Below are 25,963 nucleotides of genomic sequence, written 5' to 3'. Positions count from 1 at the left end.
ACGGGAGACATTAAACAGGACGGGCTTGATTAATCCGCTTTAACGATTCTTTTTAAGTGGTTCTGGTCAAAATTTATACAGATTTACTGGTGATCTTAAGAAAAAAATACTCTTATGTGTATCAGACCTCAAGGGCAACCTAAAGTTACTGGTCTTTTACCTCCCACTGCATGCCCTCCCACCCTACCCTCCCTGTTGCTAAACACAGTCTGAACTCACACAGTTGGTCTCTGACAACAAACTACTGGAGATTGTAATATCGTATTCATATGCATGCTGTAGGCCTAAAATAATTGTAATGATGTTTTCACTATTTTTCATAATGAATGTATTCTCTTCAGAGTAGTTACATTGTTGAAATCACGTTATTTACTTTCAATATAAGTCTGGCATTACCATTAAATTATTTTCAACAGTAGTAAATTCCAATAAACAAATAAAGTTATATATATTATTTCTAAGTTGTTTCACAGGAAGTATGGACCTTTACTGGGGTTTTTTTTATAGCCAAATGTTCCTTGCTGAGAAGAAATGTCTTTGAAAATGTCTCCCTCTTGTGGTAAAAGCACAATAGGCTTGTGCAGACGAGAACACCAAGTTGTGTATACTAAGAAGAATTCGTTTGACTAATAGTATACAATGATCACAACTATAAATTATTATAAATATAAAACATAATTCATCCTTTTTTTCTATTTTTGAGCGGAAATTAAAAAAAAAAGTCATTTTAATGTTATTTCATTTAAGAAACACGCTGATTATTTTAGCAAAACGATATGTGTTGTTTACATTTTCCATAATGTTAAGTCCATCGAACATTTGACAACATTTCATTGTATATTTGGAGCACTACCGGAAGTTGTTTTCTGATGACATGTGACGTATTTCCGTCATCAGTGAGTGCGCTGTAGCATCTCGTGTAGCATCAACCGCGGCTCAACGGTTTTGTAACTTAATTCACAAATATAGACGTGCTTATTACTTTTTCTAAATCATATAGTTTTTCTTGCTACAGCGCTGGCGTGTACACATTGTGTTTAATGCAGCCTAGGGTCGTCGAGAAAATAAAATGAAACGTTTTTTACCAGGTAGGTTAGCTTTTTTTTAGACACTGAGGACCTGCTGTGTGTGAGCACAAAGGCCGTGTTCATCGCCACGACTCAAAACAATGTATCCCTCCTGGGGTAATTATGGGGCACCCCAGTCGCAAAACTTTGCAGGGCCAGGGCCCAGTAAGCAGCCCGGTGGCGGAAACATCGGCCCTGTGGCACCAGGGTTCGGTGGCTACGAGGCCTCATCAGCCGGCTCCATGTTCTCCAGCCTCCAGGAGCAACACCTCCAGCAGATGCAGCAACTGCAGATGCTGCACCAGAAACAGCTCCAGTCAGTGCTTCATCACGGCAGTAATGCTAATGCCAATGCTTACAGTGGTAGTGGACAAAACGTTGGTTATTCAGGGTCATCGTGGCACCCGGAAGGTGCAGGACATTCAGACAGCAATGCTGGAGCTCAATCGTACTACCAACAGCACGAGGCGACCAGAGGTCCCAATGCACCTCAGCCGGGTCAGCCACAGCCTCCCCCACTGCCACCGCAACCCCATCCCAACGACACCAAACCGGTACCTCCCCCTCCAGAGCCACCGGAGAACATCGGTGCTCCCAAAGCAAAAGAGCCCATCAACAACGACCCACCCACACTAGAGGACGACAAATCTCTACCATTGCAGGTAATGCCTTGTGTTGTTGTTTTTTTGTAAACATGTTTTGTTGCAAAATCTCATTACTTTGGTGCCAGACTTCATGGCCTAAAGACACTGTAGCCACTGTTTCTGTTGATATTACTAGAAATGTGCCACCAATTTGTTGGCTGTCGGTCCACATGTCATCTTGTGGCATTTATCTAGCAGTAGACATTACATTTGTTGACTCTGTGACAGGATGTGTATTTCTTGTTGAAACTAATAAATCAATATATTGCATCCTAGCATCATACTTTACCTGTCAAATGTGGGAGATCAGTGAAAAAAACACTTACATGGAAATGCAGGCCACTTGACATTCATTGTGTTGCATTCAATAAAAGACAGAACCAGTACAACTAGTTTATTATTTTATATTTAAACCTGCCATTACAAGAGGGATGCCTGGCAAATTTGATGCAAGTTGTTAAATGTATTTAATGTTTGTTTAGACTTTAACATGTTGTGTTCTTTCTAATCAGAAACTACCAGCAGATAATTGTCAAAGCTCAAAGTATAACAAATGAAAGTACTTTGTTTGGCTGGATGAAAAGAATATGCATAATCCTCGATCCAGAAAACATTACTTTTCAGATATTTGAAATAACACAATTTAAAAAAAAATAGCTAGCGTCAAGGATTCAGAATATTAATCAGACAAACAATTGTCTGGCATATACATTTGATTCAGCAGTATAGCATGGTATTTAATGTGGTCAATATGAAAAGCTTTACGATTTGCAGTATTTGCATTGCCTCGACTCGTTTACTCTAATTTTAGTTTTAATAAAAGGGAACTATGGGCAATTAAACAGCATTTCATTATTTGAATGTTTTAAAGTGCATCCCAATGATTTAGGGCTTAACTAACAATTAATCTGAAGGCACTGTTTGTTTCAGGGTTTGCAAATACAATATGAAAATGTAATCCTGAGCGAGTTCCACACATATTTTCTGTGTCAAAGTGAGAACAAGGATACTTGTGTGCTTTCTGTGACATATGCGTTTGTTTCTTACAGGAGCAACAGCAACGTTGGTACAAACAGCATCTTCAAAATTTACAAAAGTTAAAACAAGAGAAAGCAAAGCAGAATCAGAAAGAGGGTGGTGGTCATGGCCCGCCACCCCCCTCTGGCCATGCAGTTCCTCCTCCTCCTCCATCAGAACCACCAAAAGGTGCACCTCCTCCACCCCCTCCTAAAGAGGAGCCTCCAGCACCCCCGCCACCGCCTGATGAGGCAAAGGTAAGCATCTTTATAATTTAGGGATAAAAAGATGGAACAATTCAAACCTTTCTTGGGTAAAGGGACACTCCCGACACTTCTTGCAATTCTACTCCGGTTTGGAGTACAAATGCAAAAGAAGTTGTCCCCTTTGCTGTTTCCTAATGAATGCACACAAGTAAATGTTTCAAATTGCAGTAACATTACACTCCATATGCAATACATACAAAAAAGATATAACCGTAGGAAAAATATTTTAAGATAACTTTGAAAAATTCTGCTGATGGATGTGGTTAGCATATCATAGCCAATCAAATTCATTAATCTATCCTTTCCATTATAAACTACCCTTAGATATGTTACAAATAGTCTTTGTGAGCTACATAAATACACTCAAATCTTGTTTTGTTTGTGTTTAAAGAGTGATGTTCCTAACGACCCAGAGGAGGCTGCCCGCCTCAAGGAGTTACAGGCTGCAGCTGCGCAGTGGCAAAAGGTGCAGCAAGAAAGAGCAGGCTTACAATACCAGGCTCTCATGCAACAACACGAAAAGCTTCAGCAGATCCTTGAAAAATACCAACAGCTGATTCAGCAACCTGCAAATCTAGCGGTAGGTAAATGGTGGTTTATTTGAAGCTACTATCCTTTTGAATATTTTCCACAGAAAAGGAAAGGTGAAGGTAATATTATGTAGGAACTCCAACAACTCTGTTCTGTTAGAAAAACAGGATCATCGTGGAGCCCAATTAGTTTACATCTAACATGTCATGACTCAGTTGTTTCTTTATTCTGTATGTACCAATAAGATAATTAACCGAAAAACTCAACCCCAAATATCCTTTGTTGCAGTCAATGTCTGCTGAAATGCAGCTCAGGCACTATGAAACGCAACGGCAGCAGTTCACCCCATTATTCCAAGAGTGGGATCACTCCTTCGTCCTGTGGTATGAACAGTTTAAGACCTATCCCCACAAAGATCAACTGCAGGACTATGAACGCCAATGGAAGCAGTGGCAGGAGCAGATGAACGCCACCAATGCCCACATTCAAGAAAGGGTGGCCACACTCACTGCCATGGTGCCATTCGCTTCAAGCCAGTATAGTAGTGGGATGATGGGACAGTTTGGTCATTACCCTGGACAAGACTTGCAAATGCAGCAGCACACCGCAATACCAGGTTTGCAGCATTCCCCAGCTGGTGTTGGTCCCAACTCTCAAGGGGCACATCCCACTGGCTTTATGCAACATTCAGAGTCACCTGCTGGACCCCCTGTAAGAGGCGCTTGCCCTGCTGGCATAGGAGTCAGACCCCCAGGTCCCACTGCTGTTCAGCCAACAAGCAACAACAGTGTCAGCGGTCCACGGTTAGTAAGGTTTGTTTTATAGTCTTGCAATTGGCTTTTTTTTTTGGGGTTAAATCCAGCCAAAATGTTTAATAAGATAATTTGATGATAATTAAATTTAATCGGACGATTTAAGTGTCCCCATGTTTATCAAGAATATGCTTGGATTTATTTTGTGAGGGTATCAGTGAATGTCTCTAAGAGAAAGAATTGTTAATAATAATGCGTTCTTGCTATTTCTGTAGTCCTGCTGTTCCCAGTGGAAACAACCCTAGATTTGACCAGCCACAGCACGGGTTTGATGGTCCTCCGAGATTTGACCAGCCAAACCGCTTTGATGGTCCCCCAAGGTTCGAACCACCGCAGCACCGCTTTGATGGTCCTCCAAGGTTCAACCAACCACAGCGGTTTGATGGCCCCCCAAGGTTCAACCAACAACAGCGGTTTGATGGCCCCCCAAGGTTCAACCAACAACAGCAGCGATTTGATGGCCCTCCTCGATTTGACCAGCAAAGACACCGCTTTGATGGTCCTCCAAGATTTGACCAACCACGGCAACGCTTTGATGGCCCCCCCAGATTTGGGCAGCCGTCTAGGTTTGACCAGCCCCAACGGCCTCCTGGCCCTACGCCTTTTGAACGCCCACCTGGGCCCCAGCAGCAGCAACAGCAAGTAGCCCAACCTAAGGGACAACCAGCCACCAAACCAGCTGCCTGTACAGACTTGAAGACTCCTGGAAAGACAGACGGGCAGTCACAGTCGGACAAAGAAAAAGGTAAATCAAAACCAGGTCATAAGGCCAATTCTGATGACTTGACAGATGACAACTTACTTGGAACTGAGGGCTTTTTTGTCCAGAATGACCCCATTCCTCAGACATTAAAAACCATCACAAAGCCTGATGAATCAGAGGACAAAAGCGAGAAACCCAAACCTGGTAACAGCAAACCTTCGGTAACTGATCCCTCTTCTTTCGCCTCAAAAATTCCTTCTGCACAAAGTTCGCTCAAACCAGATGGACCAGTGACAAAAACCGAAACCCCACAAGTTCCAAAGCCCTCAGGAATCCAACAGGAGCCTGGACAGATGCTGTCAAGACCAGATCAAGCAAGGCATCCCCCTGGAAGGGGACGAGGTCAGCCACCAGGAACTGTACAAGGTCGGGGACTCGGGCAAAGGGGCCGTGGAAATTTCAGGGGACCTAACTCTGTACCACTTGGGGGGGAAATTGAGGAAATGCCGTATGACTACATGACACTTGAAGAAAACTTGGGGATGCCAGAAGAACAAGAGGAGTATCATTGGCAAGATCCCTCATACGAGGAGTGTGGTGATGAGGAATCAGAGGAGCCCCCTGAAGAAATGTGGATGCAAGACGGATATCACTACCCAACAGAGGAAGAGTATTATGAAGAGCCAATTTGTGGACCCTCTATGGGGAGAGGAGGCCCGATGATGAGAGGAGGGCCCCATATGGGAAGAGGAGGACCGCCTATGGGGAGGGGAGGTCCACCTATGGGGAGGGGAGGTCCACCTATGGGGAGAGGGGGGCCGCCTATGGGGAGAGGGGGACCACCAATGGGAAGAGGGGGGCCACATATGGGGAGAGGAGGGCCACATATGGGTAGAATGGGACCGCCTTTCGGTAGAGGTGGACCGCCTTTTGGTAGAGGTGGACCGCCTTTTGGTAGAGGGGGACCCCCAATGGGTAGAGGTGGACCCCCGATGGGTAGAGGTGGACCCCATATGGGAAGAGGAGGGCCACCCATGGGAAGACGAGGACCAATGGACATGCACTGGGAAGACCCTGAGTCAGCAGAGTACTCTGAGGAAGGGGATCCTTACTGGGGAGAACGGAGACCTCCAATGAGAGGCATGAGACCCCCCTTTCCACCTGGCCGGGGCCGTCCCCCGCCTGGTCATCCCGGTTTCATGCACCAAGGACGAGGGCGCCCCCCTCATCCATCACATGGTCCAATGGATCATGAGGCGTTAGGCCAAGGACTAAACATGGATGATACCGAAATGGACCCAATGATGCCGCCCGGACATGACCCTCATAGCCACTCGATACATCCTGATGCAGGAAGAGGTAGGCATGGCGTGCCACCCCCACCTCACGAAGTGATTGATTCTATAGAGGACCCAATGTATAGTGAAGGCATGGAGAGAGATTTAGACTGGCAACCGCCTCATGGCAGAGGCCCTCCTCTGCCTCCACATGAGATCATTGATCCTGAAGGAATGAGGAGGAGATCTATGGGGAGAGGGATGGCCAGGGGCATGTGGCGGCCAGGTCCAGCACATGAGGAATATGAAGAGAGACATAAAGAGGGTTTTGTGGAGGATTATGGTCATGGTGAACACGGTCGCTGGCGTCCACCACAGGATCATCCTCCTGGCGACTATCGGCATGAGGCCAAGTACTATGAGTCTGAATGGGACAGAGACCGTGCTCCTCCTGAGAGGGATTATCCCCCCCGCATGCTACCAACAGAGCCCTACAGAGAAGAAAGAGAAAGAGGTCACCCACATTCTTATGATGAGCATGACAGGGGAAGAGGAGAACTTAGAATTCGGGAGTATCGAGATGAGCCAGCGTATCGCCAGGATGACCCACCATACCCGCCATCAGCTCCACCTTCAGAATGGGACAGGCCCTCAAGACTTCCTCCATCACCAGTGAGAGGGTATCCTGCTGAGTATGAGAATCGCAGAGCTCGCTATGAAGATCCCAGAGAAGAGACTCCCTTACCTGCTGCTGCACCCGTCACAAACTTGCCAGAGAGCTCAGTTGATCCGGATTCACAAGGATCGAGTGGATCAAATGTACTTGCCCTCTCCCAACGTCAACACGAGATCATCTTGAAAGCTGCTCAAGAGCTTAAACTTATAAGGTAGGCCTAATTTCTAGACCGTCATCATTAAATAATGCATTATGCTTCTTTTTATTTGCCTAAATATACACTTCTGAGTTTTCTGCCACCACACATAAACTGTGGAGGTGAACAGTATATGTTTAAAATCAAATCATTAAAATGTATTGTCAAGCTCGGCCAGCCTGCCTTTGCAAACTGCAGACCTCTGCCATTCAGTGTATTACCTCTGGACTTTGTGTTCAAATGGATTTAAGGGAGAACTTTTTGTTGAACTTAACTTATTTTGGGTCTACAGGGAATTGCAGGAGGGGAAGTCACCTGCTACTGCACCCCAGCCTGCATCGAGCGACATCACATCTGAGCTTCCTGCTGGACTTCTTGGTTTGGAGATCCCAGCAGACATCAGGAATGTTCTGAAGGTAATTTAATTCAACTAACACTTAACAATGGAAGCCCAAATCCAAAAAGTGCATTGCTGAAAAGATGTGGCATCACTGATTATGCAAGTTGGTTTAAACATTGTGGTCAAATGGCAAATCGGGAAAAGGGTTAGACCACTCGAAAGCGCAAATCTTTTAAATCATTTCTTATTGAATTGTTGGGTCTTTATCATGTTTAATCTTTTATCCTTAGGGCATGACTGCAGCCGCACAGACGACCTCAACCGAGCCTGTGTCTTGGGATAATAAACCTGCCACCACACGTTACCAGACATCTCTCTCCTCGGCCACACCTTCAGTGATTCCAAAGACTGTGGATTACGGGCATGGGCACGGTATGAGCAGCAAAGTTGAACATGTTTGCCCGTAAAAAGATAAAAGGTTACGTTTCAGTACTTTGTTGTTTACAAAAACACTCAAATGTTTCAGAGCCTGGAGCTACTGTCGAGCGGATCTCTTATGGTGAGAGGATTGTGTTGAGGCCTGACCCAGTTCTATCTGACCGGGGCTATGAAAAAGGTATGTCTCTTCAGGTTATCTTTCCCCACTTTTGGCTTTTGCAATGCTCTTACCACTGTTCATTGATAAACTCTTTCATTCTCCAAGAACCCCTTGGTCCCAGGGATCCTTACGGCAGAGATCCATATTATGATAGGAGATCAGACCCTTACATGGACCGCCGGGAGTACAGCAGAGAAAGGGAGTTATACAGAGAAAAGCTCCCATCTGAATATGAAAGAGAAAGATATGAGAGGGAGCGCTATCCACCACGAGAGAGAGATGACAGGTAACACATTTCCTCGTAGCGACAACAGCTCTTTTTACGAACTGTAGGGAAGTGAGCTGCTTCCGTACATATGTAATCATGTTTTGTATGTGTCTGCTCTGATTCAAGCACACAGTCGATGGTTGAAGAAAGGTACTATATCACATTGTTTCAATACATTGTGATTGGTAGTCAGTGTGTGTGCCTGTTTAGAGAAAGTCTGTTGACAAAACGTGCTCCTCCTCTGCGTAGATCCCCACTGGCACCTGCGTCCCGCTCAGGATACAGGGAGAGAGAGCGGGAACTTCGAGTGAGGGAGCGAAGTGACAGTCGAGACCGAGAGGAACATTACGGAAGGCCGGGCTATGACAGACCTCCATACGAGCGCAGCGGGCTCGACCGCGGAGGGCCAGAGCGTTACGGCCATAGTTCCTCACCATACGGTACGTTCAACCCTGCATCTGGTAACAGTAATCAATAATGGTTAAACAATTCCATTCAGAAATAACTTCAATTGAAATGACTGTCTTACAGGAGAAAGAAGAAGCTATCCAGAGGAAAGGGGGCCTCCCACTGCATCACCCCTCGCAGCTCCCCCACAGCCAGCCCCGCGCGTTGAGAAAAAGCCAGAAATCAAGAATATTGACGATATCCTCAAACCACCTGGCAGGTCATCTCGGCCTGAAAGGGTACTTATCAATGTCACAAAGCTTCCCGATGTACGATATCTCACCGTGTGATATCTAGTACTCATTTGTGTGAAATTCTTTTTAACAGATTGTCATCATAATGAGAGGGCTTCCAGGCAGCGGAAAAAGCCACGTGGCAAAGTTGATACGGGTGAGTAGTCATAACAGAAACTCATGTAATGTTATTCCTAATGTGATGTTATTTTAACGAAATGTAAATTAACCGCTAAACCACAATATCGGAATCAGAATACCTTTATTCGTCCCACAGGGGAAATGTGCATTTGTTACAGCAAGAAAAAGAGCCAAAAACAGCTTTATATTACCCAAGAAGCATGCATTAAAAAATGTAAATTAAAAAGAAAAAATGACACAATTTACAAAATACACATCCTGTAACAGTTCTGAGAATACTTGAAAAACCGGTTGATATGAATTTGCCATAAGATATTTAGTTTTACATAACCAATATTATTGCTTACTGCTCTTACAAACATTGCTATTTCATCTCGTAATGAAGGATAAAGAAGTGGACTGTGGCGGCGCACCTCCAAGAGTTCTCGTTTTGGACGATTATTTCATGACGGAGGTTGAGAAAGTAGAGAAAGACCCAGACACGGGGAGACGAGTGAAACGCAAGGTGAGTGCGACCTGCAGCGTAACCCCAGAGAACAGTATCGACCTGAAGACGTATTACAATCATCACTGTAAACATGAACTCTAATCCATCTAAATCTGTCTTGCAGATTCTTGAGTACGAATACGAGCCAGAGATGGAGGACACGTACCGGAACAGCATGCTGAAAACGTTTAAGAAAACTCTGGATGACGGCTTTTTCCCCTTCATCATTTTAGACACTATTAATGACAAGGTTAAACATTTTGATCAGTTCTGGAGCGCAGCCAAAACGAAAGGCTTTGAGGTGAGCTCTGTCGGTGAATTACTCGTTTTATTTGTTCCGTTTCGATCTGCCCTGTGCTGAAGAGGTTTTGTTTTTCCTATTTGAAGGTATACCTGGCTGAGATCACTACAGACACTCAGACTTGTGCAAAGAGAAACAACCATGGGCGCACACTAAAGGATATTTTGAAGGTCTGTGACATCAAATTACTTTTTAACACACGTTTTTAAACAAGAATAATGTCCACTGAGGGTCATGTAAATAGAGTACTCCTTTAAATAGATAATTCTGTACACAGATGTCCAACAACTGGGAGGCTTCACCCCGGCATATGGTGCGATTGGATGTCCGGTCCCTGCTTCAGGATGCAGCTATAGAGGAGGTGAGGTCTTCAAGACTTTGCTGTTCTAATGTTATAACCGCCTTTCTCATCAGCTGAGCTTAACTAACATGTGCTTGTGTTGTTAGGTCGAAATGGAAGACTTTAATCCCGATGACGAGCCCAAGGAGCCAAAGAGAGAGGAGGAAGAAGAGGGTGATAAGGTAGGACATGAAATCTTAAAACCTTTAGACACGTAGTTTTTAGAATCATTTTCACCTAATTGTATTCCCATCCACCACATAAGGTTAATCCAGTTATTTAACATGTAATGTAGCAGATATCAGGCTTTGGAAGGAAAACCAGAGAAAACTGTCAGATAAAATATAAGGAAGAGAGATATAGATACAGCCCCGGAAGAAATGAAGAGACCACTCAAAATCCATCTACATGTATGGCAGACAGTCCAGTGTCTGTTGAATTCCAACACCGATAAATGTTGTCAGTAGTTTATAGAATACAATATAAAAAATGTAACTCGTACAAACCTATAAATGAAACTGATAATGCTGCAGTGTTCCCTTAATTCTTTCGGGAGCTGTAAGTACCTCAAAGGAAATGGTGCAACAGTCCAATCACTACAGGAGCAGTTTCAGGGCCTCCTGTTCATTGATCAATATTTAGATTCATCCTTTTTATAAGTTACATTTGAAATAGTGCCACATTCATGCAAAACGGTTCGTTTAGTCTCTGTCAAATTGTAAGGCCGCTCTGCTTATCCAAGATTTTTATCGTGCAGAGAAACTTAAAACATTTTTGATCAACATTTCTTTATTTTTTTATTCAAAAATCAGAATTGAAAGAAAATGGACTAAAATCTTAAAATATCTTGTTGTGTGAAGGGTTCTAATAAATACAACTCAAACGACACAAATCAAATAATGACTGACATGTATGTGATTTTAATATGCATTTACAGAGATGACGTAAATGTTGCCTTAAATGTCGATGCATTCTAAAAGCAGACAAAAGTCGCTCTACAACTATTCTGGTAACGCTTAAACAAACTTTTTAAAAAACTCAAAATTAAGCCAGCCGTGCCCTCAGGCAGAGTCCTGCACGGGAGGCGGGTGCACGCATGTGTGAAAGCTACATCTACAGGGAAAATGAGTCTGCGTATGGGCTGAAAATAATTGCGGTAATGGTTGGTTACGTCCGGTTTGAAAAAAGTGCACATACCGTACTCTTCCATGAGGCATGATTTGATAGCATCACTAGCATGATATCCACTGGCATATAAAAACGCTGTAGTAACAAACAAAAATGTCTTCATAGACTATTTACTGTGAATATCACTTACTGAAGATCTGCACTGAATGTGCGTCTTCATGTTTAATGTATTTCTTTAAACCACTTTTTTAAACGTGTCCAGATTCCATACATTTACTTTGATTTGACTGTCATGTATGTAAATAACATTGTGTGGGATATAACAAGGCTTCATCTTTTTCAGATGTTCAAACATAAACAAACTTACTTGTGCAAAATAGAAAACGTAGGCTTATTAAAACAAGTATAATAATAGTAATTAGAGATATGTAGATATTGTCATTAAACAAACTTGAATTTGTGAATTTCACTACGTGAGGTGCTGACGTCTTGGTTTGACTGTTGATGCAGTTACAGTTAATTATATTCAAATAAATAGGTTTGATTAATAATGGTAATAACATTAATGTCCACAAAGCCCTGGTGAGGGCATTATACCAACAAAGTGTTTTCTTGTCTTGTGGTCTTTAATCAAAGTCAAGAAAAAGTCAAAAATATAAAACGTTCATTATTGAAACACTTGGTGATAATAGCTCGTGTTAGTTTTGGCTTCTCCTTTTGTTGTAAATCTTTCCTGCTGTCATAGATCAACTATTGTGACGGAAATTATGAAAATCTACAACAAAAGGACTCGCAGAAGTTACACTGATAAAATAGTGATCAAACGTGTCTCTGTGTCTCTACTGAAACTTCTATCACGTTTTCCCCAAAATGTTGTTTGTGATTCCCAAATGGATTTTTTGAATACAAAATCAATGTTGCTTGTTTTTCAGAAAGACACACAACATTTAGATTGATGCTTTTGGTGAGCATCAACTTATCGTATTGAGCTCAATCCAGTTAAAACAAGGAAGAATAGGTAACATTTCTTAAATCACTCAGCTTTATCCCTTTGTCTAAAGGGGCAAACATACCCTTGAGAACAAAGGGGTGCATGGTTGGTTTCCCCTGGACAAAGACTTGGTCTTCTAATTAGTTTTAGGTGACAAAATTTGCAAAAATTGCATTTTTATAGTTTTCTAATAATCCGACTACTTGAAGCCCTTTTACACCATATGTCAACGTTTACTCATCACGCACATCAACCGCTCTAACTCCTGAGCAAAGTCTCTAGGATTTCAACTCTTTATTTACTCCTGGATTCATATATCTATTGTCGTGTTATTATGGAAAAGTATTAAGTTATTCGTTATCAAGTTTATTATTATCATGAATAGATGAAAGGATCGCTTTTCAAATGGTCCTTCTCTTACATTCTTGTCTTGTTTTTAGTGGCTGGCGAAAATGTTAAAAATGCATTGGTTTTTTAAAGTAATTTATTTTGAGAGAATCCTTTTTTTAATTACGAACATGAGTCGTGATTAAAATGAACAGTCCATATTCATCGGCAATATTTTTTCCTACCATAAAGGTCACTAGTTGGTTTAGCCACTACACAAAACTAAAAATAGTACTTTCTAATTATTTTGTGAGCATCACAGTTGAATGTGGTCAGATATCGCTTGTTGCTAGGGATGCACCAATTTGACATTTTTCAGCCAATTCCGATGTTTACATTAACAATCTGCCTAAGTGTTACTGTTACTTAGAACAGTAGAGTAGTATATTGTGGACTAGGGCAGCCTATCCCTATAAGAGAGAGAGGGGGCGATATAAATATGTGGAATTTAAAGTTAAGGCAGAACCGCAGTCACTGTTCTAATCCTTCAAAATGATGTCCTGACTTCAGATTGTCCGTCAGATTTCGACTTCTCCCGGTCACCACCCCAAACATAAACATCGACCAAATTCACTGATGTTCCGACGGTGGTAAATAGGGCTAACATTGACCAATGCTGATGTCTTACCGGTGCATCCCTACTTGTTGCACCTGTGACCACATCCAACAGAGATGAAGTTTTGTGCTCTGAGGTACTCTACCGCCCGGTGTACAGCAGCAGCTTAATTTTATAACCGGGACATTGCACATCAATTAACATTTCAGTAAATGCGTGAGCTTTAGCCAAGAGGCTACATTTCATCTGTAGTCCCTGGACAGATATAAGTCACCCTGTTGGCAGTACAAGCTGGATATGCAGCCTGTTTCTAGGGGATTGTTTTAAGGGGGATATTGGAGTATGTTCCAGTAAAAGTCTGGAGAAGCAGTGGGTCTTCTTTATGCATAATTTATTCATGAATAGTTTTCTAAAGCTTCAATCAACAAGCTTTGGTTTGTCTTTTAATCTCTGAAAACTCAATCTCTGAGAGCGAAACTGCTGAGGATCAGTTTCCAGCAGCGTATTTTTATCATCAATGTTCTGTGTGTTTTGTCATTCCGAGTGTGCATAGAAATGATTGAAGGCTGGTATATTCATACAAAAAAATCACATTCTTTAAATATTGTTACTAAAAAACTTTTTAAAATGAGCAATTTTATTTCCACAAAGGACATGGACCTCTTTAAAGCTCCGCCCACAGGTGTTGTCACTTACTGTGTCTGATGAGACTTCTGTTCCTGTACAGCCTCTGCTTGATTGACATCTCTATCAAAGCTCCGCCCACCTTAAATCTGAGCAGAGGCCTGATCAGAACAAATCATCGAACACCTGTTAAATTTAACACTAAAAATAAAGGGGGAACACAAATGTATACTTTGACGGATGTGAATGCATCCTACTTGATAAAGAAAAACAAACCATAAAATAAACACATTTATTGTGGAATAAACATCTCACCAAATACTCTGTTAATAGATTTGTATATCCGGTGTTCATTTTTCTCCTAGAGCGGCAGGGTTAGACTAATGTTGGTATACTAAGAAATAAAAACGTGAAAAGATGCAGGCCTTCAGCGAAAAGCCTTTAGAATGATATAAATATATAAATTGACTCAACTATATATTGTAATTGGACATATTTAACCAGAAATCATATGGTTATGCATGCATGTTGACAGATATGTGCCACAGATGCAACTCTAGTCACTATTTTATTTCATAACTTTTTGCAGTCGCTCTTTAATCGATTTCAGTATTTTGTGAAAAGTTTGTGGTTAAAATTCCTAACATAAAGTATTTTAGGATTTTAAGTGATTTAATGAACCAGAACCTTACATGCTATCAAAATAGGAATATGCAATTGTCCGAGATAACATCCTCCATGATGAAAAAACAAACATCCTTCAATGTTTAATTGCACTTATTTCTTTAAATGATTTGGTGTAGTTGACGTTTTACCTCTCGAATTTCATTTTCAGCACCAATTAGGTTTTCTTAGGATATAAAAAAATGTTGTAGTCCGTCCCGAGTTAGGGTTCGACTGCTAGCCAACCAAACTGCCTCAGTGTAACTCGGCAGCTGAGAACAGGTTAGGAAAAGGTGATGCTTTATCAAAGAAAACTCAGTTTCTTTTTAACCAAGAAACCTTTCATGTTCAGTTAACACTTATTGTTGATCAAGCAGCACTGGAGACTCGGACACAAGGGCATTGTTCTTTGTAATGATGAATTAGTTGATCACATTATCACTACCTTAAACAGGAAAGCTGCAGGACTTCAGATTAAAGTGCTTGTTTTACATTAGGGTTAGCTTGATCACCTTTAGTTTTTAAAAGGAAAAGACCCGAATGTTTGCTCTTCAAAGCAGCACAGCTGTTGTGCATTCCTACTTGTCTTTTGCATGTGGCCAAGAAAAATGTCTAAGCCTAAAAACATAAGTGTCTTCTAACTTGCAAGATGAAGAATATTTGCATGCCCCTGTTACATTATGTGTCCTCACGCAGTCTCATCCTTCACTTTTGTTTGTCTTTTAAACTTCTGATAAACCAGTCTGCTCTCTTTTCAGCCGCCTCCCTGCTTTCTCTCTCCTTCTCCCCGTGTCACCCAGATGTTTAACCATTGAAGTGTTTCTTTATATAATATAGGGCTACATTCCAAAAAGCAAATGGGAGATGGACACGTCCGAAGCGAAACTTGGTAGGCATTCTTTTTTTCTTAGTCTTGTCAGTCTTTGTTTTGTGACTAAATTCTCAGTATTTGACCTTTTCGAGAGGCTTAAGAAATGATTGGTTTGATTTGTGATGTTTATGATGTTGTATGGCTGTGTATCTGTGCGCACAGAAGGACAACGACCTAAGCTATTCATGTTGTGTTTGACAAAGGCTTCACATTGAGCACAATTACTTTTGTCTGCATCTTAAGAGAACATGTCTAAATATCTGGCTGAACGTCCCGAGAGAATGAAAAGATAAGGTTCTTTTAACAAAGCCCAAAAGATGGAAAGTGGGCTTTCTTTTCCTTTTGAACTATTTTACAACAAGATTTCTTTGTAATATATACTCTAAAAATAATTTCTACAAATCCAAAGCTAGGCAGATAAGGGGGAAAGTAAATAAGACCCCCTCTTGAGTAGTGTCTATTGTGTGATGTGAAGCAGGATAACAGATAATGATGATCAACTATCTGTATTTATATAGACAAATAAATGTCAGGATGATACATTTTGAAAATGTTTATGTTGAAGGGGAACTGACCAGTGCAGTGATCTTTATACAGACAGGTTGGATGGTCTGGGGAGCGGTGGGAAAAGGAAACGTGAAGACATGTCCGGCCTGGAGGACTACCTTCAGCTGCCAGACGATTATGCCACTCGCAAGTCACAACCAGGAAAGAAAAGGGTAAATTGCCACAGAGCAGTGGCTTTGTAGATAAATGTGTTCGCTAATGACATTAACTATTAAAGGAAAAAATACAGGTAGTCCAGGGTGGCTTTCGGTGTGGGAAAAACACAACGTAAATATTGTACATAATTATCTCAAATGATCCACTTCCTGGTCATAACACCGTGGTTGTTTTGTCAAGGTTCGCTGGGCTGATCTCGAAGAGCAGAAAGAAGCAGATCGAAAGCGCGCTATTGGCTTTGTGGTGGGTCAAACGGACTGGGAGAGAATAACGGACGAGAGCGGCCAGCTGGCACAAAGAGCTCTTAACCGTACCAAGTATTTCTAAGAAGATAATCTGTTCCCCCTTTTTCCCCCTTCATTGAAAGGTATGTGTGTCACTTTTTCATATATTGTTGTTAGAATAACTATCTGATGGCTCTTGAAAGCCAGAAGAGTACCCATATCAGTGATTAGAAATGGATGTTTGTATTGGATTTATTTAATTTAATGACTTTATGACGACCTGTTTCGCCTTTTCTTATTCCCTACCCTCAAATGAAAACGTACTTTACAGATCAACTGTTTTTTAAATGCAATATCACTTAAATCAGGAAGCCAATTCTTCAAAAAGGCTTGTCTTACATCTCCGACCTTAAGCGCAGTAAATAGGGAATCAAATGCTATGAATAACTGAAGATTTATTATTACTATTTGGTACTGATAAAGCACCTGTACTGCCTTCTGTCGTGATACAAATACAGTTATTTCATCCTGTTTAATTTTCAAAGTTATCACGTATAAAAGTTTAACTTGATCTATAATAGATGTGTTTTTGACCAAGTCATCAATCATGTATTTTACTTTCTGCAGGTTTCAAGAATGTGAAAACACTGACACTCGCTTGTAGTGGAACAAGAGACTCATCGAGGTGGCAAGATCACCGATTGTTATCAAGTTATTAGTTATTTGATCGATAAGGATACAGGTCTTTTCCCCTTATTTTTAAACAGACACTCTGCTTATTTGCTGATGCATTTGTAGTTTATAACTGTTCATCATATGGTCATGGTCTGTATTCAGTTATGTTACTGTTTTATACTCTTCATGCTTTCTGTACTGTACCCCGGTTTTTTGGTCCATGGATACTTGAAAAACACAATAAAATGTTCACAAAATGACCAACCTGGGGAGTCTTTCTTGCCTAAGAGCCCGATGAACAACTGTTCAGTTGTTGAGGCTCATCATTCAAGAGGATTTCACTTGTTTCTTTCCTGTGACAGGGGCAGTGTGGAAGATATGGCCAGATCTTTTATTTAAAACATAAAAAAACACATGAAACTTCTGATATTATGTCAAAGTCTTCATGTGTTGTGTTGCAGATATTTATAATGAGCATGCTAACCAGCTAACCGCGGACAGTCAGTGCAGTCTGCGTAGGAATTGACCAAATGTGTCAATATTGCGTATCCTTGACTTATTTGACAGTTTGCTTCTTTACTCATTTTTAGTAACTGATGACTGTAAATGTTTATATGGGCCCAGTTATAGAGGTGAATTGTTGCCCCTATTCATTCATGCATGTGGCCAGATGTTACACATTGCCCTCTTTTTTTTTGTTATTAGGTTTCTCAGTGTGCATGGTTAAGTACGGAGAACAAAGGAAAGAAAGTTACAGGTGACATTCATAACGCAAAGCTCATCACTTTTACACCGTTGCTGGTGGCCTCTCAGTCCCTGAACCTGTGTGCATGTTACAGGTCAATACAAGTTCTATGTTTTTATGTTGAATTGGCCTAACTTGAGCTTCACTTGAGCTTGACCGGGTTTGCGAGTATCATAAAATAAAGAGTATTGAAAATGCACAATTGAGGGATTGAAAAGGGTCTTTTCTAACCTGTAAACATAACGTTGAATTATATTGGAAAACCTCAATGCTGTCAACAACTCAATTTCCAAAGAACCACAATTTGTCCTGATACTACTGGAACTACTGGGAATATTGTGGATCAAGTGTTTAAACCCTGGTTTCTTCAATCACAAGTCGAGCCCACAGTGACTTTTCATGACCAGAATAGTATTTTATTTGTTCTTAATTCAACAACAAAAACAACCTGTACCACATTCAGCTGATTTATATAGTTTATATTACACATGATTTTGATCAGAGCAATTACTTTTTAATACAGTGGCAACCTTTGACATTTATAAAAGCTTGCCCGTTTGACCCTTCTGCTCACTCACTGTTGACGACAAGATATCAAAGGTCCTCTATTATACTCCTCTTCAATATAGATCTCAGATATATACAAAACATGTCTCTGAAGTGTTTGGCTCGAAAAACCAAACGGATCATGCATTATAGCACGTGATAAACCCCTCTGTTTCAGCCCTGTTTCAAAAGTGCTGATTCTATGTCTGTAGCTTTAAATGCTAATGAGCTGCTAATGAGCTGCTAATGAGCTGCTCCTGGCTGCGCCCCTGATCACCTCATCTTCAGACAGGTTTTCTGTAGATGGATCAAGACAAAAAGAGAGAGAATCCTGGAACTTTCCGAATCTCTTAACACAGAAGGGCACAGCAATGTATAAAAGCCATGAATAGATGGATTTTGCATAATGGATGACCTTCAAAGACTTTATTTCGCATGCCTATGTCCAAACTGCTTATCAATATTAAGTGCCCAAATTCAGAGTGTCATTATCATGGTTAAAATGTAAGCAGTTGTATTCTGCTTTGAATATACATTTTGTTTCTACAAACGTTACACTTGTGAAGCAAAAAGGACAACCATTTTACCTGCTGAGAATCTTTTGACTGCCCTTTGGGAATGACTGAAGACAAAATATGGATCATCAATTATGAACAAACACACAGCACCGCCGATGAAGACCATGTTTGATTTTCCTGGGGACATCCAGCCTTAGTGTGCCATCTGGAAAGTGGATCGACGGATCTTCATAGTAAGTATGGAAGAAAGACGGAAACACTGCTATTTTGTAAATTACCAATTTTATCATTTTGGAATGTAACCTTAATATATTCTGTACACACTCATATTTTGACAATAAAGCACTGCTGTATAATAAATGTATTTTTTCACTTGTCTGGTGTGGACCCTTATTTGCACTTATTAAAGAAGAATGACTCTCAAAAATGTCACAGATTAAATAGTATGTATGTGTTATTGCTATAATATAAGGTTGATATAGCAAGATACTAATCATGTCAAATGACCTCATGGAAGAAAAAACAAACAGCCATTGAAGCCTTAATCAATCTGCTCTATATGTGGAGTCTCGATATGTGCAAGCGTGTACATAACGCACTTATGCAATACAACAGGTTCCTTATTATAAACTAAATAGTTTGGTGAGAGTAAGTCCACATTGTGACAGACTGTGGCACATGATGTCTTCTGCTTGGTTGTCATGCAGAGTGACGAGTTTTGAATTGAGCTGGTACGTCACTGTCCAGTTTACAGATCACCTTGTAGATCGCTTTCTTCCACGAGGGATCACGATCCTTGCCCATTGAAATGTAAATGTAAAATTCCCTTAATGTAATCTCTGCAACCTCCAGGAAACTGTCAGGGACCTGTGGTTTCACAGAAGAAGATAACATACCTTAAAACCTTTTGCACACATACTGTTTATATTGTAAAGAATCATAATGATGCCTGGAAATCCATAAGGTAAGTAACAAGTCAAAACACAACAAAACGCATTTGGTTCATTTAAAACGATATGTTCAACCAGTTCAAATGATCAATACACTTTTTCAACCAGAGAATGGATGATGTTGATCATTTTGTTTATTGACGAATGCAAATTCTGAAAATATCCCTGCTTATGAAATTGCCAATTCATCCAATTCCAAAATAATACTGATTATTGTCTGTTGTCAAATGTTAGCAAAATGAGTTAACACTGGATCTGAAGGCCCAACAATGAGCCTTTGCATTACTACAAGCTGGGTGTCTGTGGAGACATTGACGGGAAAAATCTAAAGTGGCCTTTTAATAGTTTGATCTAAAGCACATGTATTTATCACTCATTGCCATAGGTGCTGCAAAGGAGAGCAACATGGAAATATTCAAGATTGTAGCGTAATAAAACAAACCAATGCTTTGCTATTTTCTGCTTTTTCCTCACCACCATTTGGTCAAAAGACCTACTTGTACACATATCAGAGTTTAGAGAGTAAATGTACCATGACTTCTTGTGAGAACATTTGTGTTCCCCAGAGGATGGACCCTTTCTGTTCTGAAAATTCATCCTGGCAAACTTTTCAATTTTAGCACTACCGCTTCTATGAACTGCAGCATCTTCACTAATATGATGGTAAGTAATACTTGAGAGTTTAATTAACATTGGTCAAGCAATATTGCATTGCTTTATACTTTTGTATTGCATTATTAAAAATCAGCTAATGGTCACCAATGCTAAAATAATGACATGTTATTGCCCTTAACAGGTCACCTTAAACTCAAAATGAGGTCAGAGAAAGGGTTGCCTCTATGGTCATGTGATGTCAGTATTTACTATGTATGTGTGCATGTTGATGCCTTCGTTTGCAGTAAAGTGACAGTGTGTGGTTCATTAACGACCAACTGAGGTCCATCTCTAAAAGGAGATTTACTGTTTAAGTGGTGCGAAGCCAACCTATTAAATCAAAAAAGACAGTCTCTCTTTTCATTCCGTCTAACACGCACGTTTGATTTCAGCAGCCACACCCAACACCACTGCTGATACAACAAAACGGATAATCAGCTCACTTGTAATTCTGAAGAAAGAGAGAAAGTTAACATCATTTTGTTTCATGTCTCGAGGGATGAAGGTTGAGAGTCTGTCACTCATCAGAAAACAAACCAAAGCCAAACCTAAAAAACTAAAGGTGGAAAACGTTACGTCTTGTTGCTTTTCAATTGTTGTATTGTCCTTTGTATTATTCTCTTCCCTCTAATCTTTGACACTTCAAGATGAATGTATTCATATAATTATATCCATTACACTGGTTCCTTTTCACTCATTTTAATGAACTTGTTAAAAATACTTAATTTTAGAAATATCAAAGTAAATGTGATCCAAAAATCTTACACGCCTTAAATATTAAAATTGTACTTATAAGATATTCTGAGCATTGTGCAGCTATAACCAAGTACAGAACAGCACTCGGTGACTTATGATTGAGTGTTTTAAATAACTAAAGAATTTTTAAAAAACCATTAAAATAATGTTTCATTCATTGATCGATTCATTTGAATCATTTAATTTAATAACACATAATTCATTGTATTCTTAGTCATAGTTATGAATGATAAAGTAATAAATAATTGTAGGCCATATTGTCCTTAGCGGTTTTCTCATGTAGAAGTCCAAATGTGTGGTAGTAAAAACATCTCAAATGTAACCACTTGAACTCTACAAAACCCTTAAATGTGCAGTAAGGTTTTATTTACTACACATTTATGCATGGAAAATTTCACATTCAATATCAAAACTATTTGTATTGCTGGTTAAAATGTGCATAGATTTTTTATTTCTATATACCAGAAAAAGTAATATGATGTTAACATTTGTATAGCACATCGGCCACATTGTGAAATAGTTTTCAGTTGTAAATAATAAACTGAACACATAAATGTAACAAACTGAATGACTGAAATCTCCAAATCAAAAATGTGTTTATATTTAAACTTTACACTACAAAATAAAACAATATTATTTGGGACATTTACTTCACAGCATGCTTCTCCAGTAAACAGGCGGCCATTATTGTGTTTTAATCAGCTGTGCTCATTATCATAGCATTCACTCTTGTGAAATAAATTAAGTAAATGACTTCTAAAACTTGTTTCCTATAACTGTCCTTGATCCTTCTCACTGTTGCTTTAATATATTTGTAAAATAGTTGAGCTAATAAGAAGAAATAATATTAAAGCTATGTTAATGTTAAATATGTGACCGTCTGTGAACCCAACTGTGCTATAGTCATAAAGATTAGGACAATATAAATACGACCAAATAGAGTTAGCCGAACAATCCTTTCATTACAGCATTACTTGAATACCAAATAACTGTTTTTCTGCCTCGTGTGTACTTTATAAGTATGTATGTGTTTTGTATATGTTTTAGTAGTTTTATATGATACCATTTGAGTGTTGAAATAGCAAACATGAATGAATCAAATCTTATTTTGTGTGTATTTTACTTGGTGTGTATAATATAACTTACAAAAATACAAGAACACTTCAATGTAATTATTCTTGTAAGGGAACTATCATTTATGCAAATGAGATGCATCAAAGCAGACATGAGCAAGTTATGCTTTAAGACTATCAACAGTATTTTGAGCAACACGCACACGCTTCTAATAAAAGTAAATCATGCGTTGAACTGTACAAAAATAAGGCAGTGGCTTGATCCCCCTGGAAGCTCCCAAAGCAACAAAAACACAAATGACTGAGGGACAAATCAACGTGAGACAAATATGACCACTATGTAATGCTTTAAGGGTGATGAGAAATGAAGTTTACCAGCAGTTTACCTGGAAGTCATTGGCTTTGTTGTAGTGCATGTTGAGAGCTCTGAAAAGTTCTGATTGTCTACCCACAGTCAGCCCCCGCACATCGGAGACGCCTTCGATGAGAGCGTGTCGGGCAAACTTCTCCATCTGGATGTAGAAAAACTCCCTGAAGTTACTGAACCACTTGATGAGCTGAGAGGTGATGCAGCGCGAGAACTGAGGACAAAGCAGAGGGACAGGTGAGTGAAATGAAAGTGCATCGTTTAATACAGTGTAAACAATTCATTTCTATGTGGGGGAGAAGGTGATAAGCATTATTTACTGTATTCAAAATATTAATAAAACTTGACTAAAGTTTAAAGTATTTTTCCACATTGTTGCCATTTTTACAGTTTTTTAGATTTACAAAATTGCAATAGTGATGTTATGTTATAAATCCTGATCTGATTGCTTGATATTATTGACAAATAAAAAACAAATAGTATTTTCTTGTCTGGGACTGATTCTTTTTTCTGCGGTGACAGATACATTTTAATGGAATAAAAAATGGTTTGGTATCATAAAACAAGTCGCAGGTTAAAAAAAAGGACAATTTCCGACTGCTTAAAATGTATTATTTGTTAAGTTGTGTTTTGTAAAATGATCTGTTAAAATGACACGTGGAAGAATTGCACTGGTGATTAATATTTCTAGTGTTTCCTTACCTGCACATCATGGAAACACATCTTTAGCACCAGGGAGCTCGGGTAGCGCGTGTAGAAGAACATGAGCTTTGCTTTCTTCAGATGATTTGTGGTCAGACCCTCCTAAATGCACCAGTGTTAAGGTTAAACACACACACCCTAAACATAAGAAACATGTTGGTTTTGTTTAAGCAAGAAGAAAAGATACCGTGACAGAATGAGTTGGGATTTGGACCTCGTATAAGCAAATGAAAGGGTAAACTGGTATGTAAAGTCAGCTGCTTAAGAAGCTATAACAAGGGTAAAAAATAATCCTGTCACTGCTGACTGAGTGTTAAACCCACAAAAAACACAATAAAAGATCAAAAGTAAGACTCCTTCTTTAAGACGCATGTAAAGGATACATTCAGCATGTAAAGGTTGGTCTTCACAAGGCAGTCAGATTCTATCTTGACATGAGGGAGACACAGGCTTTCCATCAGCATGGGGTCAGCAGCCGCAGTGTGAGTCTGTGGGCTTCTCACAGACCTGGAGTTGACCTTCGACCTCACTTTGATTGAATTCCGATGTGTGTCAAACTTTGCTGGACCAACTCTGGAGCATGCATCCTGAGAACACCTGAGGGCCTGTTGACGGACGGTGTTGTGAATCCTCTCTGTTGGCTGATCTTCATGCAGAGCAGAGTCATGATTACTGAAGAGGATTGGAGGTTGAGGACGATGGTGGTGGACAAACTTGTTTTCCAGTCGAGGCTTTAGTACGACCAGAGACATAGCTTCAGTTTGAACATCTGGGACTTGCACCTCTGCATTTCCACAACAGGATAGTTCTAACTCATCTTGATCAACTGATGACTGAAGACGTATATCTGTCTCTGCATTCCCCTCAGTGTTTGTCTGAATAAGTGGCATGCTTTTGAAAATAGAGTCAACGCTCCTACTGACAGCTCTGGACAGCTCGTACTTTAAAACATCTGCTATCAGCTCTATCCTCTCCGGTTTGGATTGGAAGTAGTTCATCACCTTCTTCCGTGCTTGATATTCTTTACTTGAGCTGGTCTGAAAGTCACTGTATGAACCTGTGACCCTTGGAGATGTTTCAGGAGATTCATCCTCATCTTTGGTGTTGATTACTTCATCCGCACTGAGATGCTGATTCCACAGCTGCTTTCCTGCTCTCTGGCTGCCAAATCCACTTGTTCCCACATCCTCCTGATCATGTATCTTTTCCTGCATGCCGTCTGACTTCACGCACTGATTTGTGGTCACATTGTTGCAGTGCATACCTGGAGAGCTGGTCATGCCTTTAATGATATTTTCTACTCTGGCACGCTTTGCTTGATGGCCACTGTTTATGTTCCAATCATGGTGACCACAGAAACTGGATGGAGGAAACGGGTGCCTTGTTATGGGTGAATGTCCAGTGGTGCTGTCTTTAGATGGATTTGTCGAACTTGAAGCACCATCCCCACTTCTGTAATAAGCACTCTCCGATAGCATTTTTCTGTCCTCATTGTCTTGGTGTAATGACATAGAAATGCCTGACACATCTACATTTGACAGCACGGGGTCCGGTTGAAAAGAAGAAAGATGCTCTGCCTGAAAGCCGTCAAGGCCAATACTGCTAGAAGAATACATACCTTTGCTCCAAACACTCGGATTCATGCCTTAAGGTTTAAAAATGACAGCACTGTGAAGGAAAAAGGGTTGAAAAAGTTATTTCTAATGCAGATGCTGAGAGAAATTCCCAATCAACCTGCTTCTTTGAATTCTTGGAGGAGTCACAGCAACATGTGAAGATCTTGTTTTTGTAAAAAATAAAAAATCAACTTTAAAACATTAAACAACAATAATGAATTTAAATAAGAATTTGGTATATTGGCTACTTTTTAATTTAACTTTTTTTAATTTCAGACTTGATTCAAGTCTAAAATAGAGATAAGATAAGTTGAGGTATTAATTTTAGTTTTATATGGCATTAAAGAAATTGTAAAAACTAAATGAGAACCTTAGAAAAAATAAACAGCACATACACAGTATGATGAAACCCACCTGTTGCCTGTAGAAAGGACCCCAGAAGGCTGCAGGTCTGGAGCTTGCTTCTGGAGGAATGACTATTTGTAGTGGTCCAGCCGAAAGCCCCTCCAAAAAAAACAGGAGGTGTGGCCAAAATATGCCACCCTATCCCATCCCTATCTGCTCATAATTACATTACATTATTTATTGAGAATAAAGAAAACCCACTATATATATTTCCTTATCTTTTACTGTTGCAGTACATGAAAAGTGATATATTAGGCTACTGTCAAATGAGGTATCATCCCTTTTCTGTTTACAGCTGTCAATATTTGGGAATTCTACAGAGCAGCAGCTTTGATATATAAGCTATAATATTAAGGAATGTAACAATGCATGATAAAAACGGATAAAACATAAAACAACTGATATTTGAGTCGCAGAATCTGACGGGCCACAGGTTTTGGTTTAA

General features: G+C 40.1%; 2 protein-coding genes across 3 annotated transcripts; one reads left to right on the top strand and one right to left on the bottom strand.

The window, feature by feature from the left end:
• Positions 1-906: 906 nt before the first annotated feature.
• On the top strand, positions 907-17,446 carry ylpm1 (YLP motif containing 1). 2 transcript variants are annotated; one of them, XM_063901990.1, is made up of 22 exons: positions 907-1,729; positions 2,761-2,985; positions 3,386-3,574; positions 3,814-4,328; positions 4,553-7,204; positions 7,482-7,605; positions 7,820-7,961; positions 8,056-8,145; positions 8,233-8,413; positions 8,522-8,545; positions 8,645-8,835; positions 8,927-9,081; positions 9,170-9,232; positions 9,602-9,721; positions 9,828-10,004; positions 10,091-10,174; positions 10,282-10,365; positions 10,452-10,526; positions 15,531-15,582; positions 16,162-16,283; positions 16,468-16,654; positions 17,139-17,446. In XM_063901990.1, the coding sequence occupies exons 1-21, from the start codon at positions 1,169-1,171 to the stop codon at positions 16,612-16,614; spliced, it is 5,973 nt and encodes a 1,990-aa protein (XP_063758060.1). In that variant the 5' UTR covers positions 907-1,168; the 3' UTR covers positions 16,615-16,654; positions 17,139-17,446. The 2 variants fall into 2 exon arrangements, with proteins under 2 accessions (XP_063758060.1, XP_063758061.1); XM_063901991.1 differs by lacking the exon at positions 8,522-8,545.
• A 2,107-nt stretch (positions 17,447-19,553) lies between these two features.
• Positions 19,554-24,777, bottom strand: LOC134877220 (prospero homeobox protein 1-like). The gene is made up of 4 exons (XM_063902640.1): positions 23,881-24,777; positions 23,498-23,599; positions 22,815-23,009; positions 19,554-19,862 (listed from the first exon to the last, which is right to left on the bottom strand). The coding sequence occupies exons 1-4, from the start codon at positions 24,775-24,777 to the stop codon at positions 19,695-19,697; spliced, it is 1,362 nt and encodes a 453-aa protein (XP_063758710.1). The 3' UTR covers positions 19,554-19,694.
• Between the last annotated feature and the right edge of the window lie 1,186 nt (positions 24,778-25,963).

The sequence above is a fragment of the Eleginops maclovinus genome, chromosome 15 (genome assembly GCF_036324505.1).
Source record: "Eleginops maclovinus isolate JMC-PN-2008 ecotype Puerto Natales chromosome 15, JC_Emac_rtc_rv5, whole genome shotgun sequence".
In the NCBI taxonomy this organism is placed as follows: domain Eukaryota; kingdom Metazoa; phylum Chordata; class Actinopteri; order Perciformes; family Eleginopidae; genus Eleginops; species Eleginops maclovinus.
This window is presented reverse-complemented; position numbering and strand designations above follow the sequence as displayed.

Bases quoted from the DNA above. Each gene is read 5' to 3' on its own strand.
- ylpm1 (XM_063901990.1), top strand. From the start codon at position 1,169: ATGTATCCCTCCTGGGGTAATTATGGGGCACCCCAGTCGCAAAACTTT. The intron at 7,962-8,055 runs GTATGAGCAGCA...CAAATGTTTCAG, and splicing joins GGATTACGGGCATGGGCACG to AGCCTGGAGCTACTGTCGAG. The intron at 15,583-16,161 runs GTAGGCATTCTT...ATCTTTATACAG, and splicing joins CACGTCCGAAGCGAAACTTG to ACAGGTTGGATGGTCTGGGG.
- LOC134877220 (XM_063902640.1), bottom strand. From the start codon at position 24,777: ATGACCAGCTCTCCAGGTATGCACTGCAACAATGTGACCACAAATCAG. The intron at 23,010-23,497 runs GTAAGGAAACAC...CTTTGTCCTCAG, and splicing joins TGTGTTTCCATGATGTGCAG to TTCTCGCGCTGCATCACCTC. The intron at 19,863-22,814 runs GTAAACTGCTGG...GTGAAACCACAG, and splicing joins ACAAAGCCAATGACTTCCAG to GTCCCTGACAGTTTCCTGGA.